At 44.2% G+C, this 22,546-nt stretch overlaps 1 protein-coding gene across 3 annotated transcripts; it reads right to left on the bottom strand.

Moving 5' to 3' along the window:
- Positions 1-244: 244 nt before the first annotated feature.
- On the bottom strand, positions 245-21,904 carry LOC105901853 (solute carrier family 41 member 1-like). Of its 3 annotated transcripts, none has more exons than XM_031568004.2 (10): positions 21,532-21,904; positions 11,021-11,128; positions 10,317-10,388; positions 9,579-9,723; positions 8,889-9,035; positions 8,297-8,441; positions 7,976-8,055; positions 2,919-3,053; positions 2,043-2,191; positions 245-1,324 (listed from the first exon to the last, which is right to left on the bottom strand). In XM_031568004.2, the coding sequence occupies exons 1-10, from the start codon at positions 21,637-21,639 to the stop codon at positions 1,151-1,153; spliced, it is 1,263 nt and encodes a 420-aa protein (XP_031423864.1). In that variant the 5' UTR covers positions 21,640-21,904; the 3' UTR covers positions 245-1,150. The 3 variants fall into 3 exon arrangements, with proteins under 3 accessions (XP_031423864.1, XP_012684807.2, XP_031423865.1); XM_012829353.3 differs by lacking the exon at positions 21,532-21,904 and adding an exon at positions 11,642-12,376; XM_031568005.2 differs by lacking the exons at positions 2,043-2,191; positions 21,532-21,904 and adding an exon at positions 11,642-12,376.
- Positions 21,905-22,546: the final 642 nt, after the last annotated feature.

Raw genomic sequence — 22,546 nt, 5'->3', positions numbered from 1 at the left:
ACATTTATTGTCAGTTCCATAGCACAGAATGCAATACAGTGCAGCAAGTGAAGCTTTGCATAGCATAGTTCTTTGCAGCCAGCCTTGCTTGATGGAGATACAGGTCTGTGCCACAAAATTTGCAGACCGTGCATACTCATAGACATTATTATAATCAAACCCAGTGTATATGCAAATTGAATGTAAATAGCTTTTCCAAGAGAACATGCGCTATTTTGCAACATACAGTAAGATGATATGACACTGAATGTTTAATAAGCTTTATCTTGAAAATAATGAACTCTCCCACAATATCTAAACATTTACAAAGGCCGTGGTACAATACATTGAGAGTATAGTGCATAACCTTATTAGAGTCAAGTTACTGATATCAGAAGCTACAAGATACAAGGAATGAGGGCCTACATGACTGGACAGCAGACTATCAAAAATACTCTGGCTTTCTATAATGTTAGTGCTAGAAAAACGCTTGCTTGAAATAAAAATATTATACTCTGGTTACAGATCATGTATATTTTCTCATCTGACGGGGATGAATTACATTTTAAAGCACTAGGTACATATGTACTCACACACTTTGGACCAAAATATACACCATTATTGCTTCAATACTGTGCATCGATACTTTAAGCATGTGCAACAAACTCGGTCACGATTTTCACCAGGTCGACTGGTTGGACTATGGAGTTATTATCGCTGTACAATATCTAGAGCTGGAGAGCTTACTTATATGTGCTAACACCTTACATTAGGCAGTGGACTTGATACACCAATATTTTCTATGGCCTGAACATGTCATAAAGTATACTGTATATTTGCCTATGGCAAGCATTGTGGCAAATAATGTAGCATCTGGTGCTTCTCCTACGTGTTGTCATCAGTTGCACTAGAAGCTCGTCTCCAGTCCCTCGGGCGAGCAGTGGCATTGCTGGAGTCGCTGATGCTGATAAGAGGGGATCTCTCTCTCTGTGTTTCTCTTTTATCTCTCTCTAATGTTCTCTCTCTTTTCTCTCTCGGTCTTCTCTCTCTCTCTCTCATGTTTTCTCTCTTTTCTCTCTCTCTCTTTTTTCTCTCTCTCTCTCTCTGTCTCACTGTTTCCCCCCGAACTCTCTTGTTATCACCCTGTCCATCTCTGCCTCTCCTTCCTCTGTCAGGGCTCTGCTCCCTGGGTGAGCAGCACCAGGCTGAAGCTGAGGGCCAAGAGGCTGGTCCCCAGCAGGTCTCCCAGCGCAGTCAGGTACGGGATGGAGAAGTTATCAGGGTCCAGCCCCCGCCTCCACATCCCACGCACCAGCAGGTCCGCCATGTACAACAGGATCACCACCTGACACACACACACACACACACACACACACCGTTTTAGTGATTCTGCCGTTATTATACATAACAGGTCATTTCTATTTAGCTCAGCCATTGTTTGGTGTAATTTCATACCGTTATTAAAACAGGTAAATTGCAGCACATACAGTGAAGCTACGCTTCAGGAAAAACTATTTAGTACAAAACCATTAGGCAAGTTTACATAGTAGAATGAGCTGACTGGCTACTTAATGTGGCCACAACAGAAGACCTCTGGTTAACATGTGGACCTGATTTCAATGGGAGGGTGAGAGTACGTGTCAAACATGTGGCTTTCATTTAGCATGAGCGTGTTTGGATGGAGTCTGAGGGCTCTCAGTAACAGTAAACGCTTTATTTGACTTCTACACTATACGTAAGCAGCCAGCAGCCCTTTGTTTATTTCTTCAGGAAAGACATCCAGAATCTTTGGGTCTGCGACAAGTGCATGAATCATACTGACTCTCGACGTTCCCCAGGGAAATTAATGTTGCAGATATTGCAGAAAATACTGGTCAAAGTTGAGTGCCTGTGTGAGTAAACGTAAATTTTTCTATAGATCACATATCTACATCAAATCCATATTAGAAGTAAACTTCAATGAAACCATTGAAGTGAACCAAAAATTTTGCTAAAAAACTGAACTATCTTGCCGACAGACTGTTGCACGATGAACTTTGACCTCAATGAGAAAACCCCCTAACCTGTAAGAGGGCAGCACACAGGTAGCAGCAGGTGAAAGTGGGTGTGATTGACACGTGCCCCCCCTGCAGCAGGTAGATGGTGTAGAGAAAGACCAGGTGGCCTGGGACCACCAAGACCATAAGAACCTGGGCTGAGGTGGAGTTCACCCCTGCAGGCGCACAGTAAGGGGCTTTAGTCTAACCCTAATCCCAGACCAAACATTGCAACATGAAGCTCATATGAATTCCATAGATGCATCTGAGCACCACCTCCCCATAACATTATTAGTTACAACAATATTTCAACAGTGTTTCAATACAACTCCAGAATAGTTACTAAGTACTAAGTACTAAGTACTTGCTCTGAGGTGTTTCAGTAGAGTTCATAAATCTTCAGGCCAGTCTTGAGGACCAGTCTTGACTCTTGAGATAGCTGACTGTCTGTGTTAGTGCTTTAAAGGTGCAGTGTGTAGAATTTAGGGGGACCTATTAGCAGAAATGGAATATGGTATTCATAATTATGTTTTCATGTTTCCATCACTACGAATCGTTGTGTTTTCATAACCTTAGAATGTGTTATTTGTATCTACATAGGGAGTGGGTCCTCTTCCAATGAGTTTGCCATGTTTTTACAGTAGAACGGACAAACCAAAACACTAAAGAGGGCTTTTTGCGTTTTTACGGCAAAAAAACCTGGAAATGGAGTATCTAGTTGGTTTGCAATTATGCAATCACAACTAGATGCCACTAAATCCTACATACTGTACCTCCAGTGTCCATCGTTCAGGTGACATGAGAATTTGAATGTAGATGTTAAATAGGCACCTGTGTGTTATAATTGGGGAGTTGAGGTGTCAGGGATGTTTAGGGGCCCATTTGGCCTGGGTAGGCTCTGACCTGACATGCAGAAGGTCATGCAGGGGTCAGGCCAGTGCTGCCTCATCTCATGGGGGAGAACTCCCGGAACACTCCAGAAATGCAGGTAGGTGGAGATGCGGCTGGCCTGGATGCCAACCAGGTTTCCCCCGACACCTAAATGAGAGGGATAGACAGAAACAGAGAGATCGAGAAACAAAAGAGAAAAAATGAAAGACTGTAGCGAAGAGGATGGAGAACTATGTCTGACAGTCTGCAAAACACGGTTGAGTTGCTGAGCTAGAGATTAGTACTTTTGCTCTACAAAACAACCCCAATATTCTATGATGCAAGAAATGATGAGCCTTAAATGATGTAACAGCTTTTGTATGCAGCTTTAGAGTGTATTTCGTGCGACTCCCCCAGCCATGGTGTGTGATCAAATTGACCGATTTCTCGTTGCTACTTCTCTTGCTCTTCTCTTGCTTGTTCTCCCTCATCTCGGGTCAGTGCTGTTTTGCTCAAGGCACAGAGACAGAGTGGTGGGCTCCAACTTAATAAAAGAACAGATTCATAGTATCACACTATTGCTTCTATGTGATCAACTTCTTATTTTGTTTACCAACATTTCGTGAGGATTTTGGCGGTTAGACCTTTGAAGCGCAGCTATAGGGGAAATCTTGTTGTGTGTCCTTCTCTTTTCCATAATTTCATGCAAGATCCCTTGTTTTTTGTTTTCATTTCACTCTGAACATATGATATGGAGTGATTTTCCATTACAAGAGGTTTTGAAGAGAGCTGTTCAGTCTAAAACAGCAAATTAGTGAGTCATCCTCAGTATGTCATCCACTCCAACACCCTCTCAACCCTCAACCCTATACTCATGTTCTAGCTCCAACACCATCATCCCAAAGCAATGTTCCTGACATTACAGTCAATGCTTAGTCACGCTGCCTTTTCCAGTGCTGGGAAGTATACATCTCCTAGGCATGCAGTATGGGCCTCAAGACATGACCTTAACACTGCTGGTTCCTGTAGCTCCAGCTGAGCAATAAGAGCACTCAGGTTTACTCAAGCTCAAACTCAGCCTAACATGTCCATGTGTAACATGTAAGACCTAGCTCAGCACTGAGGTTTACTCAAGCTCAAACTCAGCCCAACATGTCTTTGTGTAACATGTAAGACCTAGCTCAGCACTGAGGTTTACACAAGCTCAAACTCAGCCCAACATGTCCATGTCTAACATGTAAGACCGAGCTCAGGCATATTCCCACTGGAATGGGCTTTTTGTAGAAGAGCAGCTCCGGGCCTGCCGTGCTCTCTCATCCATGGCCTGTGTTGCCATCAGAGCAGCCCTGTCTAATGAATAATTCAGAGTAGCCTGAACCAGTGAGGCGCAGCGAAGCGTAGGTGGGACGCTCCGGGTCATCCGGTGCACACAGATGGGGCTGAAGAAAGGCATTTCACATGCAGATGGATGCCTTCCCAGCATGCCTGTGATCACGGTCTCTCTCTCTCTCTCTCTCTCTCTCTGTCTCTCTCTCTGTCTCTCTCTCTTTCATTCTCTCTACATCAGTCTTACACTCTTCTCAAAATCCCTCCTTTCTCTCCTTCCCTCTCTTCCTTTCTGTCTCTTTCTCCTTGTCCCTGTAAGACATTCAAACAAGCATGTTTGTTTTAAATGTCTGTCCCCTCATTAACTCCATTAAATGACCTCCTTGACCAGGCGTGCCTGGTGTCATGAGGGCAGAAAGCTGTCATGAGTAAGAGGATTAAGGTGACGAAAGACGAAAGTGAGACACGCAAGGAGGAGCATACAACTCCAGTGACACAGGCAATCAGAAAGACAGCAGAAAGGAGGGATTAACTGAAAAGCAGAAGGCATTGGAAAGAGACTTTGAGGAAACGGCAAGAGAAGCGTTAACGGGCGAAGCTAGAAAGAAAGGGAAGTGGGTGAAGCAGAGGAGAGATAGATATGGGTAGAGAGGGAGAGCAGTTAATAGGAGTTAATGAGATAGGGGGGGAGAAAGAGAGAGAAAGAGAGAGAGGGAGAGAGAGAGAAAGAGGAAGGGAGGGAGCAGAAGGGAGGAAGAACAAATGGCAGTCACCATATTTCCTAATTGAAATACTCATAAAAGCAGTGGATTTGGAGAGCATTTTGAGGAAATCGGAGGGAGACAGGAACTGTTGAGTATTCAAACCAGACGGAGCTTTACGTAATTCTCTCCCTCTCTCTCTCTCTCTCTCTCTCTCTCTCCCCCTCTCTCATGCATCACTATTCTCTGTCAGCTCTCCCTCTTCCATTCCCAGGTGTCCTGACAAATCTTTGTCTAAATGCGTAAAGGCATTCCTACATCTCCACTCATTTGTTTCAAGTAGTTTGAAGTGCCACAGTATTGCTGTGTAGGTCTTGAAATATGACTGCCGGGAGCAGTTTTCTCTAATCCTTAACCACAAATGCCATTACGTCTCCTGGCTCAGCAAAGTTTTGCACGGCTGGCTTGAGACTTAATGAGGAGACTGAGAAGAAATGGAGCTGTTTTGAATTTCTCATCATCTGTTAATCAAATCTTGCATTGCAACTCTTCCATAACTCTTCCATATAACGATGAAAATAATTATGGGTTGTTGGGGAAATAATCAACCGATTATGTTCTTTCATCAGCTCATTCATCTCCTATGACATAATGGTTTTCTTACTGGTTCTTGTTTAGATTAAACATTTGAATAATTTCAGTGTTTCTGTTGGAGATACTGTAGCTACAAACAGTATTTACTTCATGTTAGGCCTACTATAAGACCAGAGACTCAGTATTTACTTCATGTTAGGCCTACTATAAGACCAGAGACTCAGTATTTACTTCATGTTAGGCCTACTATAAGACCAGAGACTCAGGGCCTCATTTACTAACATTGCGACCGCAGCTTAATCTGCGCCTTTGCCAAACCGCAAATAACGCACGGTATTTTGCATCCTATTTATCAAACAAGAACATCGTCGCGTCATCTGCGCCTAACACCGCCCATTAGTGTTATTTAGTGCTAGAGGGAAGAAAGAGCCTACGTGTTCCACCATGGATGATGAGCTAAAATTAAAATTAGAGCTTTTGGTTCACGAGGTTACAGCAAACTAACCCAGGTAAATATAGAAACTCATAAATATTTCTCCGTTTATCCCTTCCGTCCACATGAAAAGTTGTGATCACTTTGAATTCAAGACTGTCTTTTATTGGTAAGCTGATTTTGGGAAATTCAACTTTTCAGCGAACATTGAGTTTCTGGGTTGCTATGGTTACCCCTCAGGGTGCCTGTGCAGCTTCATATTAACGAGTTTATGTTCACAAGTTCATATTCACACATATTAACATGAGTTAATCACACACAGGCAACTGCAAACTGTTAATATGGTTCCCTAAGCTAGAGATAGCTAGGATAGTTAATAGCCAGGTTAACTGCTCCATAGCATCCCGTTAAATAGTCTGGTAGGAATACACGACACCCCTTACTTTAAAACGGCGCATTCTAACACTGAAAACAAGGCTTTTCAAAAATGCTGCCCTAGGCAGATACACTTGAAAACTGGAGTTGTAGCGTGGACAGGGCAGGGACAACTGACATTTTCAGACGTTCGGTTTGCTTGAACTATGGGTGAAAATACGGTTTAAAGTAAACCATACAATCACCGGCAATTCTGGGTAAAGCGTGGCCGAACAGCTAGCTGGTGGGACAATTTTGGATATGCCTATATTAAATGATATATCAAATATAAACATTAAAAAAAAATAACATTTCTGTTCGTATTTTTCAAATTTCTCGCAGGCAAATAGTTTTCATTCAGCAGCTGATATGTCATGCTGAAACACCTCTTGTTTCGTTACTAATAGGGTACATAATTAGGCGCACTTTACGCATCTCCTCCCATCTCTTTGCGACGAACACCCACTTTCCCTTATACACTCCCAGCAGCGGTAATCTAACGTGCGCCACCTTTGATAAATACGGTTTTAGGTTTTTACCCGCTATTTTACGCCTGAAACAGGCGCAATCCTGTTAGTAAATGAGGCCCTCAGTATTTACTTCATGTTAGGCCTACTATAAGACCAGAGACTCAGTATTTACTTCATGTTAGGCCTACTATAAGACCTGAGACTCAGTATTTACTTTATATTAGCCTACCATAAGACCCGAGACTCAGTGGCCCTGCAGCGTAACTCAGCTCACTGATATGGCATGCAGATCACTGGGTTCAAAGAGTACCCAATTGGTAACCTTGAGTGTTTCTTTAATGTGAAAGCCATGTTAGTCTATTGGAGTAATTAAACAGACCAGACAAAGTTACATTTGTAAGTCTGTAGTGACAAAAACTAAAATACAAAAAAAGTATGTCACTGCACAGGGGCACAGGTAACTATAGGGGGTGCAGCAGGTGCGGGTGCACCTGGGCCCGTGGGCCTAGGGGGCCCGTAGCCGGGGCCCATAGACATATTTATGTCAATCTAAATAGTCTGAATAGCCAAGTCGCATTGCCAAAAATACTGATGTACACCCATATTCAGCGAAAATTACACTGATAAGTGTTATAGGCGGAATATGTGCGCCGGGGGAGGGGCGTGCCGGCATCGGTTAGTGATCTACCCTGATAATTGCACAGTTTTAAGTGTAGGCAGAATATGTGTGCGGGGGGAGGGGGCGTGGCGGCGGTTACAAACATGAAAAAAAAGGGTACGGGACTGTAAAATGTTCGGGAACCACTGCCTTACGCCACTGACTAGGGCCTGTCATAATAGCCTGCACCTGGGCCCGTGGTAACTATGTTATGCCACTGTAACTGCATATAGTATACTCAGTCTTTCATTAAGATATAGATATAGACAAGAGATTCTTAGCCAGAGGCCCTTGGCCTGAACTGTTTAATACAGTTACAGTTTACAGGCTAATTCAGGCATTCTCTTACTGATTACAAAGGAACTGTGTGGTCAAAGATCACTTTGTCTGCTTGTATAGCAACACTTTACAACAAAAACCATGTTGTCCTTCAGATGTGAATGAAATGAGATTCACACCTGAAGGATGAAGAAGGCGTGAGCCTGCACACTCACCATTCATGACTGGTGTGAAGACAGCCATGCCCTCGTAGTTTGGATCACTGATGGTCTTATCCAGAATCAACCCACCAATGCTGTGATGAGACAACAACAAGAGAACACAGCACACCATTATCTTAGCCAGTTTCATGTTTGCTAATCAAGCCAAGCCAATCTGTAAGAGAAGACAACAGCCACCAAACTATATAGCACATACAACAGAAAAGGAAGACACACAGGAGTGTTACATTAGGAGGAAAAACTTTGTGATTAGACAATATTAATCTCATGCTCTGTCCTCTGTTAGCTTTGTGAGACATTGTTGTCATTGGCTACCTGCTGATTGACATGGCCAAGATGACAGGCTGCCACCCAGACTGCAGCACCTCTGTCATTGGTGGGCTGCTGTGGACGATGGATAGCCAGAGTGGGATTAGCGACAGGAAGAATCCACACACGATGGGGGACAGGTACCACATCTCTGGTGATGAGAAACATTTCTGAGACGTTAGTGAGACATTCTTTTACTCTTCAGCTGACATCGTGTTAAATCTCCATCCTGTGTGTTACATTTCCTGGAACCCCTGATGTCCACGACTTGCCAGCCAATCTTTTTTTTTGCAATCCGAATTGCCATCTAGTGGCCACCAAGAAAACTATTTGATTGATTTAATGGTCAAAATAACAGCCTTTGGCAAAACATTCTTATTGACTGCTTGTTCTGCTTGTCAAAAGCAGAATGTTATGGTTTAACAAGCCTGCATTAGCATGAAGAATTATAGTTGCAGTCAATCATGAGCTGGCCCCAATAGGAATAGCTCAGATTCTGCCAATTCAGACACTGGCATCCCTTTTTCAGATGGGTTAGTTGGAATGAAAGGAAACAGGAAAGCTGTCCATGTGCAGTGTTGGAATGCATCTGTCTGACCTTTGACCTGGAAGAGGAAGCTGCTGACCCAAGCCAGTATAGAGAGGGTAATGAGGTCCCCGAGACTGGCAGCAATAGGGGTGGCCACGTTGTCTGGGTTGATGCCAACCTTCCGTGAGCCAATGATCACACCGATCATCACCAGCCCTACAGATGGATTGGACAGGATTGGTTTTGTGTGACCAAAATAATATTATTCACTTTCCTTCATTATTAGAAATTGAAATTAGGATTAGTGCACACAAGCACATCTACATGAATGTGTGTCTGTACTAGTGTTAGACCGATTAATCGGTCGGCCGATTAATCAGGCCGATATCTGGCATTTTTAGTTAATCGCCATCGGCCACAATACCGTTTTCATATTGTTTACTTAATGTTTGCCATCCACGTTAACACGTTGAAATGACAATTTTTGTCATGGTTACACCACTACTGCAACCAACATGATATCGGCTTTATATATCGGCCATCGGCCGACCTGTTCTCTAAATATCAGCATCGGCCATTGAAAAACCCATATCGGTCTATCTCTAGTCTGTACCTCCTGTACGCCCATGTCTGTCTCTAGATGTGTGTGCATGAGGGTGGATGTGTGTGTGTGTGTGTGCTGTGTTTGTATGTCTGTATGATGACATTTGGTTGTGTCTGTAGATGATGTGTGTGCATGAGGGTGTGTGTGTGTTTTACCCAGACACAGGGCTGCGATGAAGGCTGTGCTCACGCTGCTGGCACAGAGCACGGCTGCATGCCCCAGCTGCACGCTCCCTCTGCCCACTGCGCCCAGAGCCACCGCACCCACCGCCGCCAGCAGACCCACCACTGTGGCCTGCACCTGAGAGATGGAGAGAGAGAGAGCGATGGAGAGAGAGAGGAGCAAGATATACAGGGAGACAGAGGAAAATGGAAGACTATGACAGAGCAACAGCTGAGCAAAGGGTTATTTTTAAGCACCAGCTTTGTCATTCTGCAAAGCTGAGGAAATCTGAGTTATGTTATCACAGACGTGAACAGTTGTATCATGCTTTCACGTCACAAAGCAAAACAGATTTAGAGTTTGTTGTGTGTGTGGACCAGGCAACATGCTTTGCTTTCAGTTGTTTGGGTGCTCTCCCAAGTAAAAGCCAGCGCATGTGGAGTTTGGATCCAGTTTCACTGATTTTACAGCACACATGGCGGGAGGGGTGAGGTATGCGTGAGCACGAGTAACGGAGGGAAAAAGTAACAAGTGAAAACGGTGAAAAGTAGTAAGACAGGAAAAGTATAAGACAGGAACGCTGTGGGAGAGGTCCTTTAAAGTCTTCTATATCTTAGCATAACCTTTACCCCAGATGTTTACAACGCCGATGCTTGACCATGAGAGGTTTTTGTCGCCCCCTGGTGGAATTAACAGAATGCCACAGTGCCAGAATCACATCTTTACTATACCTGAATGAGAGCCAGGTTGCTGCACACCATTCTCCACTGCTGCTTCGGGTCATCCAGCTGCCCTGTGTTGGCCTTACAAAGAAGGGGGGAGGTGAGGAGAGGTCCAAAGAAACAGGCAGACAGAGGTAGAGTGTTAGGATACAGTCTGGAAGAAAATCTAATGTTTTGGCTTGGATATGCACATTGGAAGCTGTTTTCAGAAATTCATCTATAGCAGAACTTTACTGTGTTTTTAAAAGCACATCCTGTCTGGCAGGGGTGAACATTTGAAGTACTAACTGTCCTGAAGCACTGCTTGTAATGAACAGTAAGTTAAGATGGCTGTGTGTGTGTCTGTGTGTCTGTGTGTCTCTTTGCGTGTGTGCGTGTGTGTGTGTGTGTGTGTGTGTGTGTGTGTGTGTATGTGTGTGTGTGTGTGTGTGTGTGTGTGTTTGTGTGTGCCTGCAAGTTGTGTGTGTGTGTGCCTGCAAGTTGCGTGTGTGTGGCTCATAAGCATCCCGGAGTGTCGGAGGCATCATAGTTGGTCGCAAGCTTGTACGGTTGTGAGTAAACACAGTGACTACAGCTGCAGTTAACCCAAATCTCAAAACCCCATGGTTGCAGTTCTGTGTACTGAGTCATAAACATCTATGTGTGGAAATAGAGGAGGTTGTGCGTACACCCTCAAAGTATACAAGAGTTTGTGTATGTAACACAATGCTTACTGCAGTGGAGAGTCGAGAAGCCAGGGTCATCTCCAGGTTTCCCTTCAGTCCCACAAGGGCCGGCACCAAGATAAACACCTCCGAGATCTCCTTAAAGACGTCCCAGTGCTGCAGGACAAACACAGGCCGCCATATTAGTTACCCATCACCACAAAACCTGCTCTGTTCGCCCCGTTCTCTTTCTCTGTTGCTCTATGCATAACATAGGTACTGGAAAAGGACTATAGAAATCCCCAATGAGCCCCATTCATTTCCAGGAAGAGTGAGTTTCACCCTAACCCCAACAAATCCCTGTCTGTGGACAGCGCTCTCGGAACACATTGTATTATACCAAGAGTGAATCTCCAATGTGGACTTGGAGCACAAAAGCCCAGAGCCACCTCCAGTCTGACAGGACAGTTACTCTCCGAAGAGCAGAAGTTGTGATGAATATCTCTGATCAGTTTCACACAATAGGCTCTGTTTGTCTCTTTCCTTTATCTTGTTCTCTCTCACAACACCACACCCGCATGTGCACACACACACACACACACTCACACACACACACACACACACACACACATGCAGTGCACATGCACACGCACATACACATGATGAGACAGAGACCCAAGTCACACATACTTGCACGGTGTCCATGAGCCTCCCTGCCCCCACCATGCCCAGCCCCGCCAGCAGGTACGGCAGCAGCACCTGGGCGGCAATGTGGGCCGCTGTCTCGGGCACGTAGCCCTGGGCGCAGCGTGTCAGCTTACAGGTGAAGCCCCTCAACCTCCCGCCCTCGTAGCTCAGCTCCAGCTCCAGGTGGGTCACAGACATGGCGCTCTCCACCTACCCATGCCTGCCAGGTGATGCTTCTCCCAGGGGGATCAAGTCCTCACACACCTACCTTCTCCAAAGATTAATGTCTCTGGTTGTGCCTGTTAGCCATAGCCATCTGAAAAAAACTGCCTCCTTGGCCGAGGGGAGTTTGTTTTTTCCAGTTTATTAGGAGAGGAATGGAAAATATCAGTTGATCAGTTGTGCCGCTTCAGGGCAAAAAGAAAAAAAAGGAAGGACTGAGTTCTAGAACATTCCACAGGGAGGGTATGAGAAATAGTCTGTCAACTGCTGTTTTCCCTCAGTGGAGACAATTGGCCATCGGCAAAACAAGATGGCTGCACTGAAAAACAAAGCAGTTCTTGCTGCTATAACAGTTCCACCTGTCGATTTCTCCTCTCCTCTTCAGTTCCATTAGACTCTCAGCCTTTTTTATCTAGATCAGCCTCCTTTTTTATCTTTCTCTCTTACACTAGAGATTATGTAGAGTCGAGATTAGAAGTTAATATTGTTTTCAATGTCCTTGAGCCTCGGCATGTCCTAATAACCCCCCCCCCCCCCCCCCCTCAACATAAGCACACATATACTCACGCACACACACTGGTCATTGGTCTCTCCTTTCCTAAGATTGTCACAGGACCGTCTCCTCTCTCCTCTTCACGTCCATTTTTCTGTGACTTATTCTTCACATCCTTCTTGACTCATTCTTATTCACTCTTATTCAATCCTCTTTCCACTTGTCCATCTGCAACTGTCTTCTTCTTTTCAAACTTGACACTTGTGGAGCCCGCCAAACAAGTACAAGTTACAATCCTTTTTTCCTGTCCCTGTTGATTTTCTCTCTCTCTCTCTATCTCTCTCTTCCCCAAGTAAATTGAGGTTTCTCTCTCTCTCCTCCTCCCCACTCCCTCTCTCCTCTCCTCACACTTCGCTCTTGAGCAGCTTGACCACCGACAGGCTGCGATGGAAGCCGCCTCGCTCCCTGGGTCTGAAGAGCGTCCTGGTCCGGTGGGACAGGGTCACCCAGAAGGCGGCCAGCCTCTTCTCGGCCGTGTGCCTCCGCCGCTGGTCCACTGCCAGCACCACCGCGTTAGTGCCCACGCTCTGCTGCAGCTCGCTCGTCATCGTCTGCCCGCCACCACTGCTGCTGCTGCTGCTGTTACTGCGCGCCGTTCACCTCAGCTCCTGTGGCTGACATCACCAGTGCCTCTGTGTGTGTGCGTGTATGTGTTTGTGTGTGTGTGTGTGTGTGTGTGTTAGTGTGTGTGTGTGTGTGTGTGTGTGTGTGTGTGTGTGTGTGTGTGTGTGTGTGTGTGTGTGTGTGTGTGTGTGTGTGTGTGTGTGTGTGTGTGTGTGTGTGTTAGTGTGTGTGTGTGTGTGTGTGTGTTTGTGAGAGAGAGGGTGTGAGAGTAAGTATGCGTGTATCTCACACCAAGTCTCGTGCGTCTGACATCACCAGTGCCTCTGTGTGTGTGTGTATGGGTGAGGGAGAGAGAGAGAGAGTGTGTGAGTGTGTCTCACACCAAACCCTGTGCCAGGCTGGTGTCTCCCCTTCCTCTGCAGCTCCCTGTGCTGCCTTTGGTCACGAAGAAGGGAGTGAAGGGAGGCTCTCCGGAAGGTTCTCTCCTCACGCAGCGTGCTGCTCTGAAGTCGAGTGTGGCAGGATGACAGAGTGCTGTTACTGTGGTCTGCTCCCCGATGAAGAGTGCTGTTCCTGTGTTCTGCTCCCCGATGAAGAGTGCTGTTGCTGTGGTCTGCTCCTAGATGACGAGTGCCTGCCGCCCAGAGTGCTCCCTGCGTGGTAGATCTTGACGCTCATGGTGACGTGCAGAGACTCTGTGTGTGTGTGTGTGTGTGTGTGTCTCCTGGACAGTGCTTTGCTCAACGTGCAGCAATTTGCGGGGGGTGACATTGAGTATGTGTGCGTGTGTAAGAGAGAGAGAGAGAGAGATGCTGCAGGTGTACCTGCTCCTAAGGCATTGTGGGTGGGAGAGAGGGGAGGGGTGGTCCTCTAAAAGTAGACATCTCTTTTGTTCTCTCGCTCTCTCCCCCCCCCCCTCTCTCTCCCTCCCCATCTGTGCAGAGGGGATCAGCAGGCAGAAACACAAAGGATCTCTCCTCTTTCTAACTCTCTGCTCCTGTCTTTTCCACTTGTCTCCCTTCACTCCGAAGCATTTTATGTGCCAAGTTTCCAAAGAGCAATCTACCTGTAATCTGCTTAGATCATCAGTCAACTGACAGACACCGGGTTGCACTGACAGGCAAAGAGGAGAGACAGACAGAGAGAGACACAAAAGAAAGATTGAGAGAGTACTTTTTCTTTTCATCTGATTATTTTATCAGAACTGACACAACCCCAGTTCTTTACCAGAATCGGTTAACACTTGACCCAACCCCTGAATGCTGAAGAAAGTGACTGACAGGGTCTTTACCATCTAGTGCTACTTGACTATTTGCTGAAAATGTATTAATCAGCAATATAGCGACATTGACCACACCATAGCTGGAACACCATGCACACAGGTAACAGGTGAATTGAACCTGAATTGTCACCGAAAAACAAAGACTGAAATGGGCTTAGGTATGCTGCTTCATTTCATGCATATACTGGGCACAATAAATATTCTTGGTTTTGCAACAGTGGAAATGTAGAAATGTGCTGTGCGTCATTCCCTCTCGAGGAAAAGTCAGGGATTCCTTCTTGGAACAATAAAATAAAAGCCCATAGATAACAACTATGAGGAGAGAGGAGTTCTGGATGACCCATTGGTAAATCTTGCAACAAAATCCGTAAAATACCTCACTTTTCAAAAAAAGGCAGAAAAACACGAGTATGAGCAGGAAAAATAATCCTTCTAGTCAACATCTCATCTAGCTGAATGAAAACACAACTAATCCTCCTTTCTTGGAAACAAGACTCTGTGGACCTAGTTCATTGCAAAAGAGTAGTGATTCCCCTGAGGCATTGGAGCCGTATCTCTTTTCTCTCTCCTTGTCTATCTCTTTCTCCTCTCTTCCATCCCCTCTCCTTTCTCTCTCAGCTAGAGGACGAGTGGAGGACAGACGCGGTGACTCAGCAAAAATATGTCCCTGAGTCCCTCTCTCTCTCTCTCTCTCTCTCTCTCTCTCATTCTCTCTCATTCTCTGTCTCGCTCCCTCTCTCTCCCTGTCTGTCTGTCTGTCTCACACTCTCTCTGATAGGTGAAAATTCACTCTAGTTACCTCAGGACTCCAGAGCTGGAGGATGGAGGATGGCAGTTTTTCACAAACTCGAAAGAAGCACAGTTCCCTTCTGGTTTAGACCACCTCTGGTCTAAACATGCTCTTGTACATATGCAGACTAAGTGGCACCTAATAATCTAAGTTACACACACACGCAGAAACACAGAAAAGCCATGTTCCTGCTTACATAAGCACATGATTCATAGAAGATAATTATTAATACAGTGTTTGGTAATTGTCTCTCTTTCTATCTCTCCCTCTATCTTGCACCTCTCTTATGTTTTGCTTATGTTGGTGTCTTTTCAATTCTCTCTCTTTTCAGGCAAGAGGGAAGACTGGGGTGGTGTAGCTATTTCTGTTTCTGTAGCCCTCTGAGGTGTGACATGTCATTACCTGGCCACTGAACACACAACGAACACACACACTAGCCAACTCTTTACTCTCTCTTTCCCTCTCACTCACCCCCTACCACACACACACACACACACACACACACACACACACACACACACACACACACTTCCCCAACCCATCTCTGTTTTTACTGGCTGATGTCATTTCCTTCCCCTAATGAGCCAACAGTGGTCCAGTGCCATCTTCTTGTGTTCTCCTGCAGGCAGATGGTACTTCTCTTTGGCACCAAACGTTATGAAAGCAGACAGCAGGAGCCAACATCAGCGACCGCTAACAGGGTGCAAGTTTGTCTTGATTATCTCCAGGTTTCCTGCAGCTGCATGTCTCCAACGTGACTTGTTGGAATCAGAGTGCATCTGCACAATCTTAGCTTCCAGCTGCACTCCACAATGCATTTACGTCTGTGTAGAGGTGGGGTGACTGCGTCAGGTCTGACCTTTTGGGCTCTGTCCAAAAACGGTGTTATGTCTGGCTCATGAGTCTGGTCAGGATCCGCTCCACGCCGAGGTCTTATATAATTGAACCACCACATCCATGGCCGTGCTGCGCGTGAACGCACTGCAGATCAGAGCAATAGATGACCTGCTCTCCAGCTAAACTAATTGCATAAATCATAGCAAACACGGGGAGAATTCAGTTAAGTCACGCTGCTACTTTGAGATTGCAAATGTTGGGCTTTTGTGTGCCTGTAGAATACAAAACTAGGGATATGATGAATTGGCAACTTTTCAAGTAAGTTTCTAAAATCTATTTTTTACTTAACTGTTGATGGCACATTGGTTTTGGACTCTCACTTTTTAAACATTTGCCCTGTTGCAGGCACATTTCTGAAGGACACAATTTATGGTCTAAATGTCAGAATGGACAGCCATGTTCAATGATGAATGCCGTTCAAACATGCGATAGAGTGTGCCTAGAGACCAATCCACCAGGAACACAACCTTCTGGAGCAGTATTGTGAAATACGAGTGACTGTAGTTTGTCGTGTGTGGTGTTATGTGCACCATATATCACCAGCTGTTTTTGGCGGCCGCTTGCTTGAGTGTGGAACACAGCTGAGGGCAGAAAGACTCAGCTGGTTTATTATTCATAGCTCGTCTTTGCTGGGAGCTGACCAGAACTGTCAACATCGTCCTTGTGATTACTCCTGCTGTCTCGTCTCAGTGAAATAACTTCAGTGACAGCAGGTGAGAGGAAGAGATGAGTAATGCCTGCATGAGGCATCATAAAGAAGGAGATTATGTTATATTCTCCATATTTTCATCAGGTCAAATCATGAACTGAGCCATTGGTCACCTCTTTGTGTCTCGGCTCTGTCAGTGCAAAGACCTTGCATCTTACAGCACATCATCGAGTGTGTGTTTTCCCTTGTTTCTCTTCCTGAGAAATCAATAGTGCCACTTAGAAGACAACACATTTTTTTTGGAACATGTTGAGAGAGAAAATCAGCAGGAAATTACAAGCCAAGAACTTCCAATGCTCACTTCACCCATGATAGAGATTCACAGTGACAGGACATTGGAACTCTAAGCCCAAAGGGCCATGATTCTGTCATTGCCTCTAAATCAGAAACATTGGATCTCATCATTAGAGAACATTTCCACTGGTACTATTTTCCACAAGTGTTTTGAAAATAACTGAGCCTGATAGTAAACTGTCATATACACATAGCTTTGCTGTAGCCTAGCCTAGTTATTTGTAGCAATTTGATTTGAAATGATGCTAGAGGTATTTGTCTTGTCTTTGCTTACTGGTCACAAAAGGACAGTGTATGGTGGTCTGTCGCTATGCATGGTGGACTGTTGCTATGGGCACACATATCAAAAACAGGCCTGTGTAAAGCCCGAATTATAGATCTGCGTCGGTGTCCGTCCGTTTTACGGATGGGCGGGGAAACGGATTCGGACGTACTGTTTTTTATTTATACTTCTCCGACGGCTGTGGGTGTTGAAAACAATTCACCGCCAGAACAGTAGGTGGAGCAGCGTTTTTTTGGTCACAGACGAGCTACTACGCGACCTCTTTGAGTGATAGAATTCGTCGATTGTTCATCTCCCTTCTCCCAGCTGTCACGTCGTCAAGCGCAACAGGTGTAGTCACATGGGTCTTTGAGACACACTACATTACAATGTATGGTCTGTCTAACGCTATATATTCACTTGAAAAGGCAAACTTATCTCCATCATGGTAGGTATTATTTGTGTGAAAAATAGTAGCAATCTATAACAAAATGATATGCTTATCTTACATACACTATAGAAACTATTAAAAATGATTCAATGAAATGAATACTATCTTATTTTCTTTGGTATTTTTTGTCATATTCAGATTTGTAATGCAGATTGCTGGGTAATATGTATGCTGTTGTCCAATGTCAAGTCTCTATTTGATCATGTGACGAGACGATATGATAGTTTAGGCGCAACATCTGAACGTCAAGACCAACAAGCTGACTGGGCAAATAAATATCTGTGACAACGTGATTACAGGAGGCAAACTGGTATCAGGGAAGAAGTTAAAAATAAACTGTCATCTGGAGAGTTTAAAAGAATACAAAACGAGGGGGAATCTACTGTATGGAGATATTTCTGCTTAGTAGTCAACGCGGATTGATTAAACCTGGATGGTTGGGGGAGAGAGATGAACGTCAAAACCGACAAACTGGGCCAGAGGCAAAAGCACCTGCAAGCTGAAAACAATGGCTTTCAAACATAAGCGTGATAAGGCATTGAACATTCCATATTTAAATATCTTAATAAGTAGTCAAGTCAACGTGTCTGCCTCACGTGATGGAGAAGTTCGTTTTTGAGAGTAAAATAAATCACAGGAGGCAAACTGGTATCAGGGAAGAAGTTAAAAAATAAACTGTCATCTGGAGAGTTTAAAACAATACAAAACGAGGGGGAATCTACTGTATGGAGATATTTCTGCTTAGTAGTCAAGGCATTGAACATTCCATATTTAAATATCTTAATAAGTAGTGAAGTAAACGTGTTTGCTTCACATGCTTCTCCCCTGTACAAAAGCGTCGGCTAAATGACTAAATGTAAATGGATTAAACCTCGATTGTTGGACTATGTAGATCGTTTTATAACGAACTTTGTGCACTTAAAGTTTAAAAAAAAGAAACTGTCATCTGGAGAGTTTAAAACGACACTCGAGGGGAAATTTACTGTAGGCCTATGGAGATATTTCATTCGGATGGCATCATATTCTATGCGGATTCTAATGAGGCTGTTTGATATGTCCAATGTAAGAAGTGTGAAGCTTTAATGAAATATGATTGATGCCATCCTCTTTCTCCACAACATGGATTAAACATCGATGGTTGGACTATGTAGATACTTTTATAAGGAATGTGTCCGTGTACTTACATTTTTCAAGAAAAAAGATGATCTTCAATGGTAAGACTTGTTTTATTCGCGCCTCTTCTGGTGTAGCATATAACGTGAGTTTTATTTAGGCATATCAGATGCATAGCGTGTGTAATGTGTAGGCCATTTCATTCCGTTCTTGCAATGTGAATAATTCATTTCAATATGCTTATCTCCCTTTTGTGCGTGCTTGTGCGTTTAACAGGGCTTGTTTGTGTGAGCCAGTGCATTTATCATTCATCTGTTGATGCTCGAGTTTAATAAAGGCAGGCTATTCTTAAGAAACGTATGTAAATGTGTCAGTAGTATGAACAGTTGAGACATTGACTCATTGGGGTTCGGAGTAAATATTTTACTTGCTGTCGGGCTGGGGTAGGGCTGGGACAAGTCAGCGCAATAAGGCATTGAACATTCCATATTTAACTTGTCGGCATAGTCGCCCCATAATGCCGTGCGGCGGGCACATACTTTTCTCTATGTGATGCAGCGCCCAACGATGTTCTTTAACAATGTTCCTTACTGTTCTAATGGCATGTCGTTGTTCTGTGTTGGGACGGAGTTTATACAGGTGTGTGACGGTCTGTTCGTGATAACTTGTAGCAGGGCATAAAGCCCGTGCCATTTTGACATTGTATTGTGTTTAGTGTTTAATTAAAAGCCATAACAAATATTCCACACTTCCGTGATTTGTTACAATATCTTAATAAGTAGTGAAGTCAACGTGGATTCTATGGATTAAATTCATTTATTGACACATCTTTTCAGGACGGCCACAGCGCTTTAAAACGACGTGTTTATAAGTTACATTATTCAAAGATGGAAGATAAAAGGCGAGATAATCGCCAGGTGTAATAAGCCTACTTTCTCATTATGTGTGTGTGTTAGGGTTTGTAATACAATGGTGTTGGCTGCAAGTTAACTCCACTTCACGTTAATGTTAGCTTTTGTATATGAGCATTCATTTCAACTGTTCCATCATCTGAAATATCACGGTGTCGAAAAACAAACCTTTGATCTAAACAGAATATTCAGTATGGAATGGGAATATTTCAGAGCAGTAGGGCTATCTTTTATCGCGTTTGACAAATATGCTCCGATTGCTGTGATGTCTCCTGTGAGAATGGGATAGTATTCTCTCCTATGAATTCGCGGTCATTTGAGCGTCCTTATAAGTGTTTCAGAAATATCTTCAGACCTCTTCTGTTATGTTTGTTCATAATCAACTAGAAGAAGCTTGTGAGACGGTCTACAGGCTATTCATAAAAAACATACGTAAATGTGTCATTAGTATGAACAGTTGAGACATTGACTATGTCTGGTTGGATTCCGACAATATATTTGAATGGCTGTCTGGCTCGGGCACTACTCTGTCGGACGCAGGCCGGGCTCGGACAGAAATATTCGGCTGATCCACACTCTATAACAGAATAGGAACAGATAGGGAATGAAACAGGAAATGTGAGATTCCGGAAATGATGTCGTTAGGAAATTATTTCAATAGCGGACCAATCACAGCCAAGGGGGTATCCGTCGCTATCCGTTCGTATCCGAAAAAGTTACAAAAATCGAGAGGTGCACGTCGGTGTCCGTCCAGCTCTCCGAAGGGCTCGGATGGGCGTTCCACCACGGGGAAGGGTGTTGCCAAGGCGTGGCTATGTGTCCGTCTCCGTCCAAATGGATAACTATAAATCTAGCATAAGACCTGTGAATAAGTTACACTACCAACAGAAAAATGCAATGTTGGATATTTCAGAGGTACGAGGATATTAACCCAGCAACCACTTGAATCATACTGACCCCAGGATGTCTATAATGGTACATGATCTCTTTTAGCTCTGTGCTGTGATCTTACAAACTTTATAAGTTATTATCATATACAGGTATATACTGTATGTATGTGATGAGGCAATTATAGTATGTATTCCTCTCATAACCCGACAGGGGAAATGAATCATTGCCAGAATCTGTGACTGAGACAGAATATTCATTTCAGTTGTACACCTTTGGGGTCACTATTCTGAGGTCAAAGTGACCGTGCCCTTTTGTTGTGTCATGCTGCTAGCGTGGCTTGAGCAATGGCACAGACATACAGAGCTTTGAAACCAAATGAGCTTATTTCCATCTGTCTGGGAAAAGTATTTTACTGTAAGCGAATGATGCTAGAACATGTCCCATGGCAATTACTGCTAATCCTACAGTCATGGAGGATAAGTGACTGTATAGTGTTGACGTATCACTGCAAGGAAAAGTGTCTGTGTGCATATACTCACAGCTGTGAAGTGGTATGAGTGCACACACATGGCATAACACATACTGTATACTTGCATTCAAGTATGCACACACATTCACACACACATACACATAGACACACACACACACTCACACACATATATGCACACATACATAAACACACACACACACACACACACACACACATACATACACACACACACACACACACACACATACACATACACATAAAAACACACACACACATATATGCACACATACATACATACACACATAAACACACACACACATACATACATACATACATACACATACACACACACACACACACACACACACACACACACACACACACACATATGCATACACACATACATACACACATAAACACACACATAAAAACAGACAGACAGACACACACACACATTAACCAACCTGAACTCCATCCAGCACCAGTCCTGCGGTGACCATACCCAGACCAGCGAGCAGATAGGGGATGAGCACCTGGACTCCGATCCTGAAGAAGCTTTCTGAGTTGACCATGCTTCTGTCCACTGACAGTCGCCCCTCTCTCTCCTCTAAAGCAGTAACAGGACTGAAGATAGAGGACCACCTCTGGCAGCATTTACTGATTTAGGACCAACTTCACTTGCCTCTTCTCCATTACCAACCATCCTGATGAAACCCTAATAACAGGTCCTAGAACAGGTGTTTAGGGGCTCTGAAGAGTACCTGCTTTGGTGTGGCTACGCTACAACATCCCGGATGGCTCAAAATACCTTTTTATCAGATAATCAGCAGTCAGTGTAACTGCATCCACCTTTGACCATAATTTACAAGCTCAAAGGTACTTAGGGGCACACACACACACACACACACACACACAGCCCATCCCATTTCACACATGCACACTGGCACTGCATACAGCCAAGAAACAAGGAAGTTCACATTACTTCACTAAATATTACTTCAGTGGGGTTTCTTGTCAGTACAAAACGGCGGCAGAATAGTGATCGTGTTAGCATTCAGGGTTATGGAGCTTCATAGGGTTTTGTGTTTCTGCACCATTTCTCCTTCAAAAAGTTGAAAATCTCACTCTTTAAAAAGTTCTCTACCTACAGATACTACAAAGAGAAACAAGCCTTAACACCCTATGTAATATAAAATGAAATACAGTAAATATGAAATTCAGCTATATGCCTTAAGACAGCTCCTTGCTAAATTTTCAGTGGTATACTATAGTACAAAAAAGTGTGCAGACACTTTTCTTTCCCAGTACAGTAAGGGAAACAACAACCCATGAGACTACCACTAGAAGTGTCCTGCAGCCCTAATGCTGTTCCGTGGTGAAATTTTTATGAACTTCACATTTACAGTACCGCAACATTCTTCTGTCTTGAATCTTTAGAAAAAAACTTTAGCACATCTTATCCACCCCTAAAATTCCCCA

This window comes from Clupea harengus, chromosome 5 (assembly GCF_900700415.2).
Source record: "Clupea harengus chromosome 5, Ch_v2.0.2, whole genome shotgun sequence".
Taxonomy (NCBI): Eukaryota; Metazoa; Chordata; class Actinopteri; order Clupeiformes; family Clupeidae; genus Clupea; species Clupea harengus.
The sequence above is the reverse complement of the archived record's forward strand: the minus strand, read 5'-3'. Positions and strand labels throughout refer to the sequence as shown.

What these genes read in the sequence shown, in the direction of transcription:
- LOC105901853 (XM_012829353.3), bottom strand. Translation starts at nt 11,836, where the DNA reads ATGTCTGTGACCCACCTGGAGCTGGAGCTGAGCTACGAGGGCGGGAGG. An exon ending in GCAACCTGGCTCTCATTCAG is followed by an intron (nt 9,724 to 10,316) that starts GTATAGTAAAGA and finishes TCCATCTCTCAG; the next exon opens with GTGCAGGCCACAGTGGTGGG. An exon ending in CTTCACACCAGTCATGAATG is followed by an intron (nt 3,054 to 7,975) that starts GTGAGTGTGCAG and finishes CCTCTCATTTAG; the next exon opens with GTGTCGGGGGAAACCTGGTT.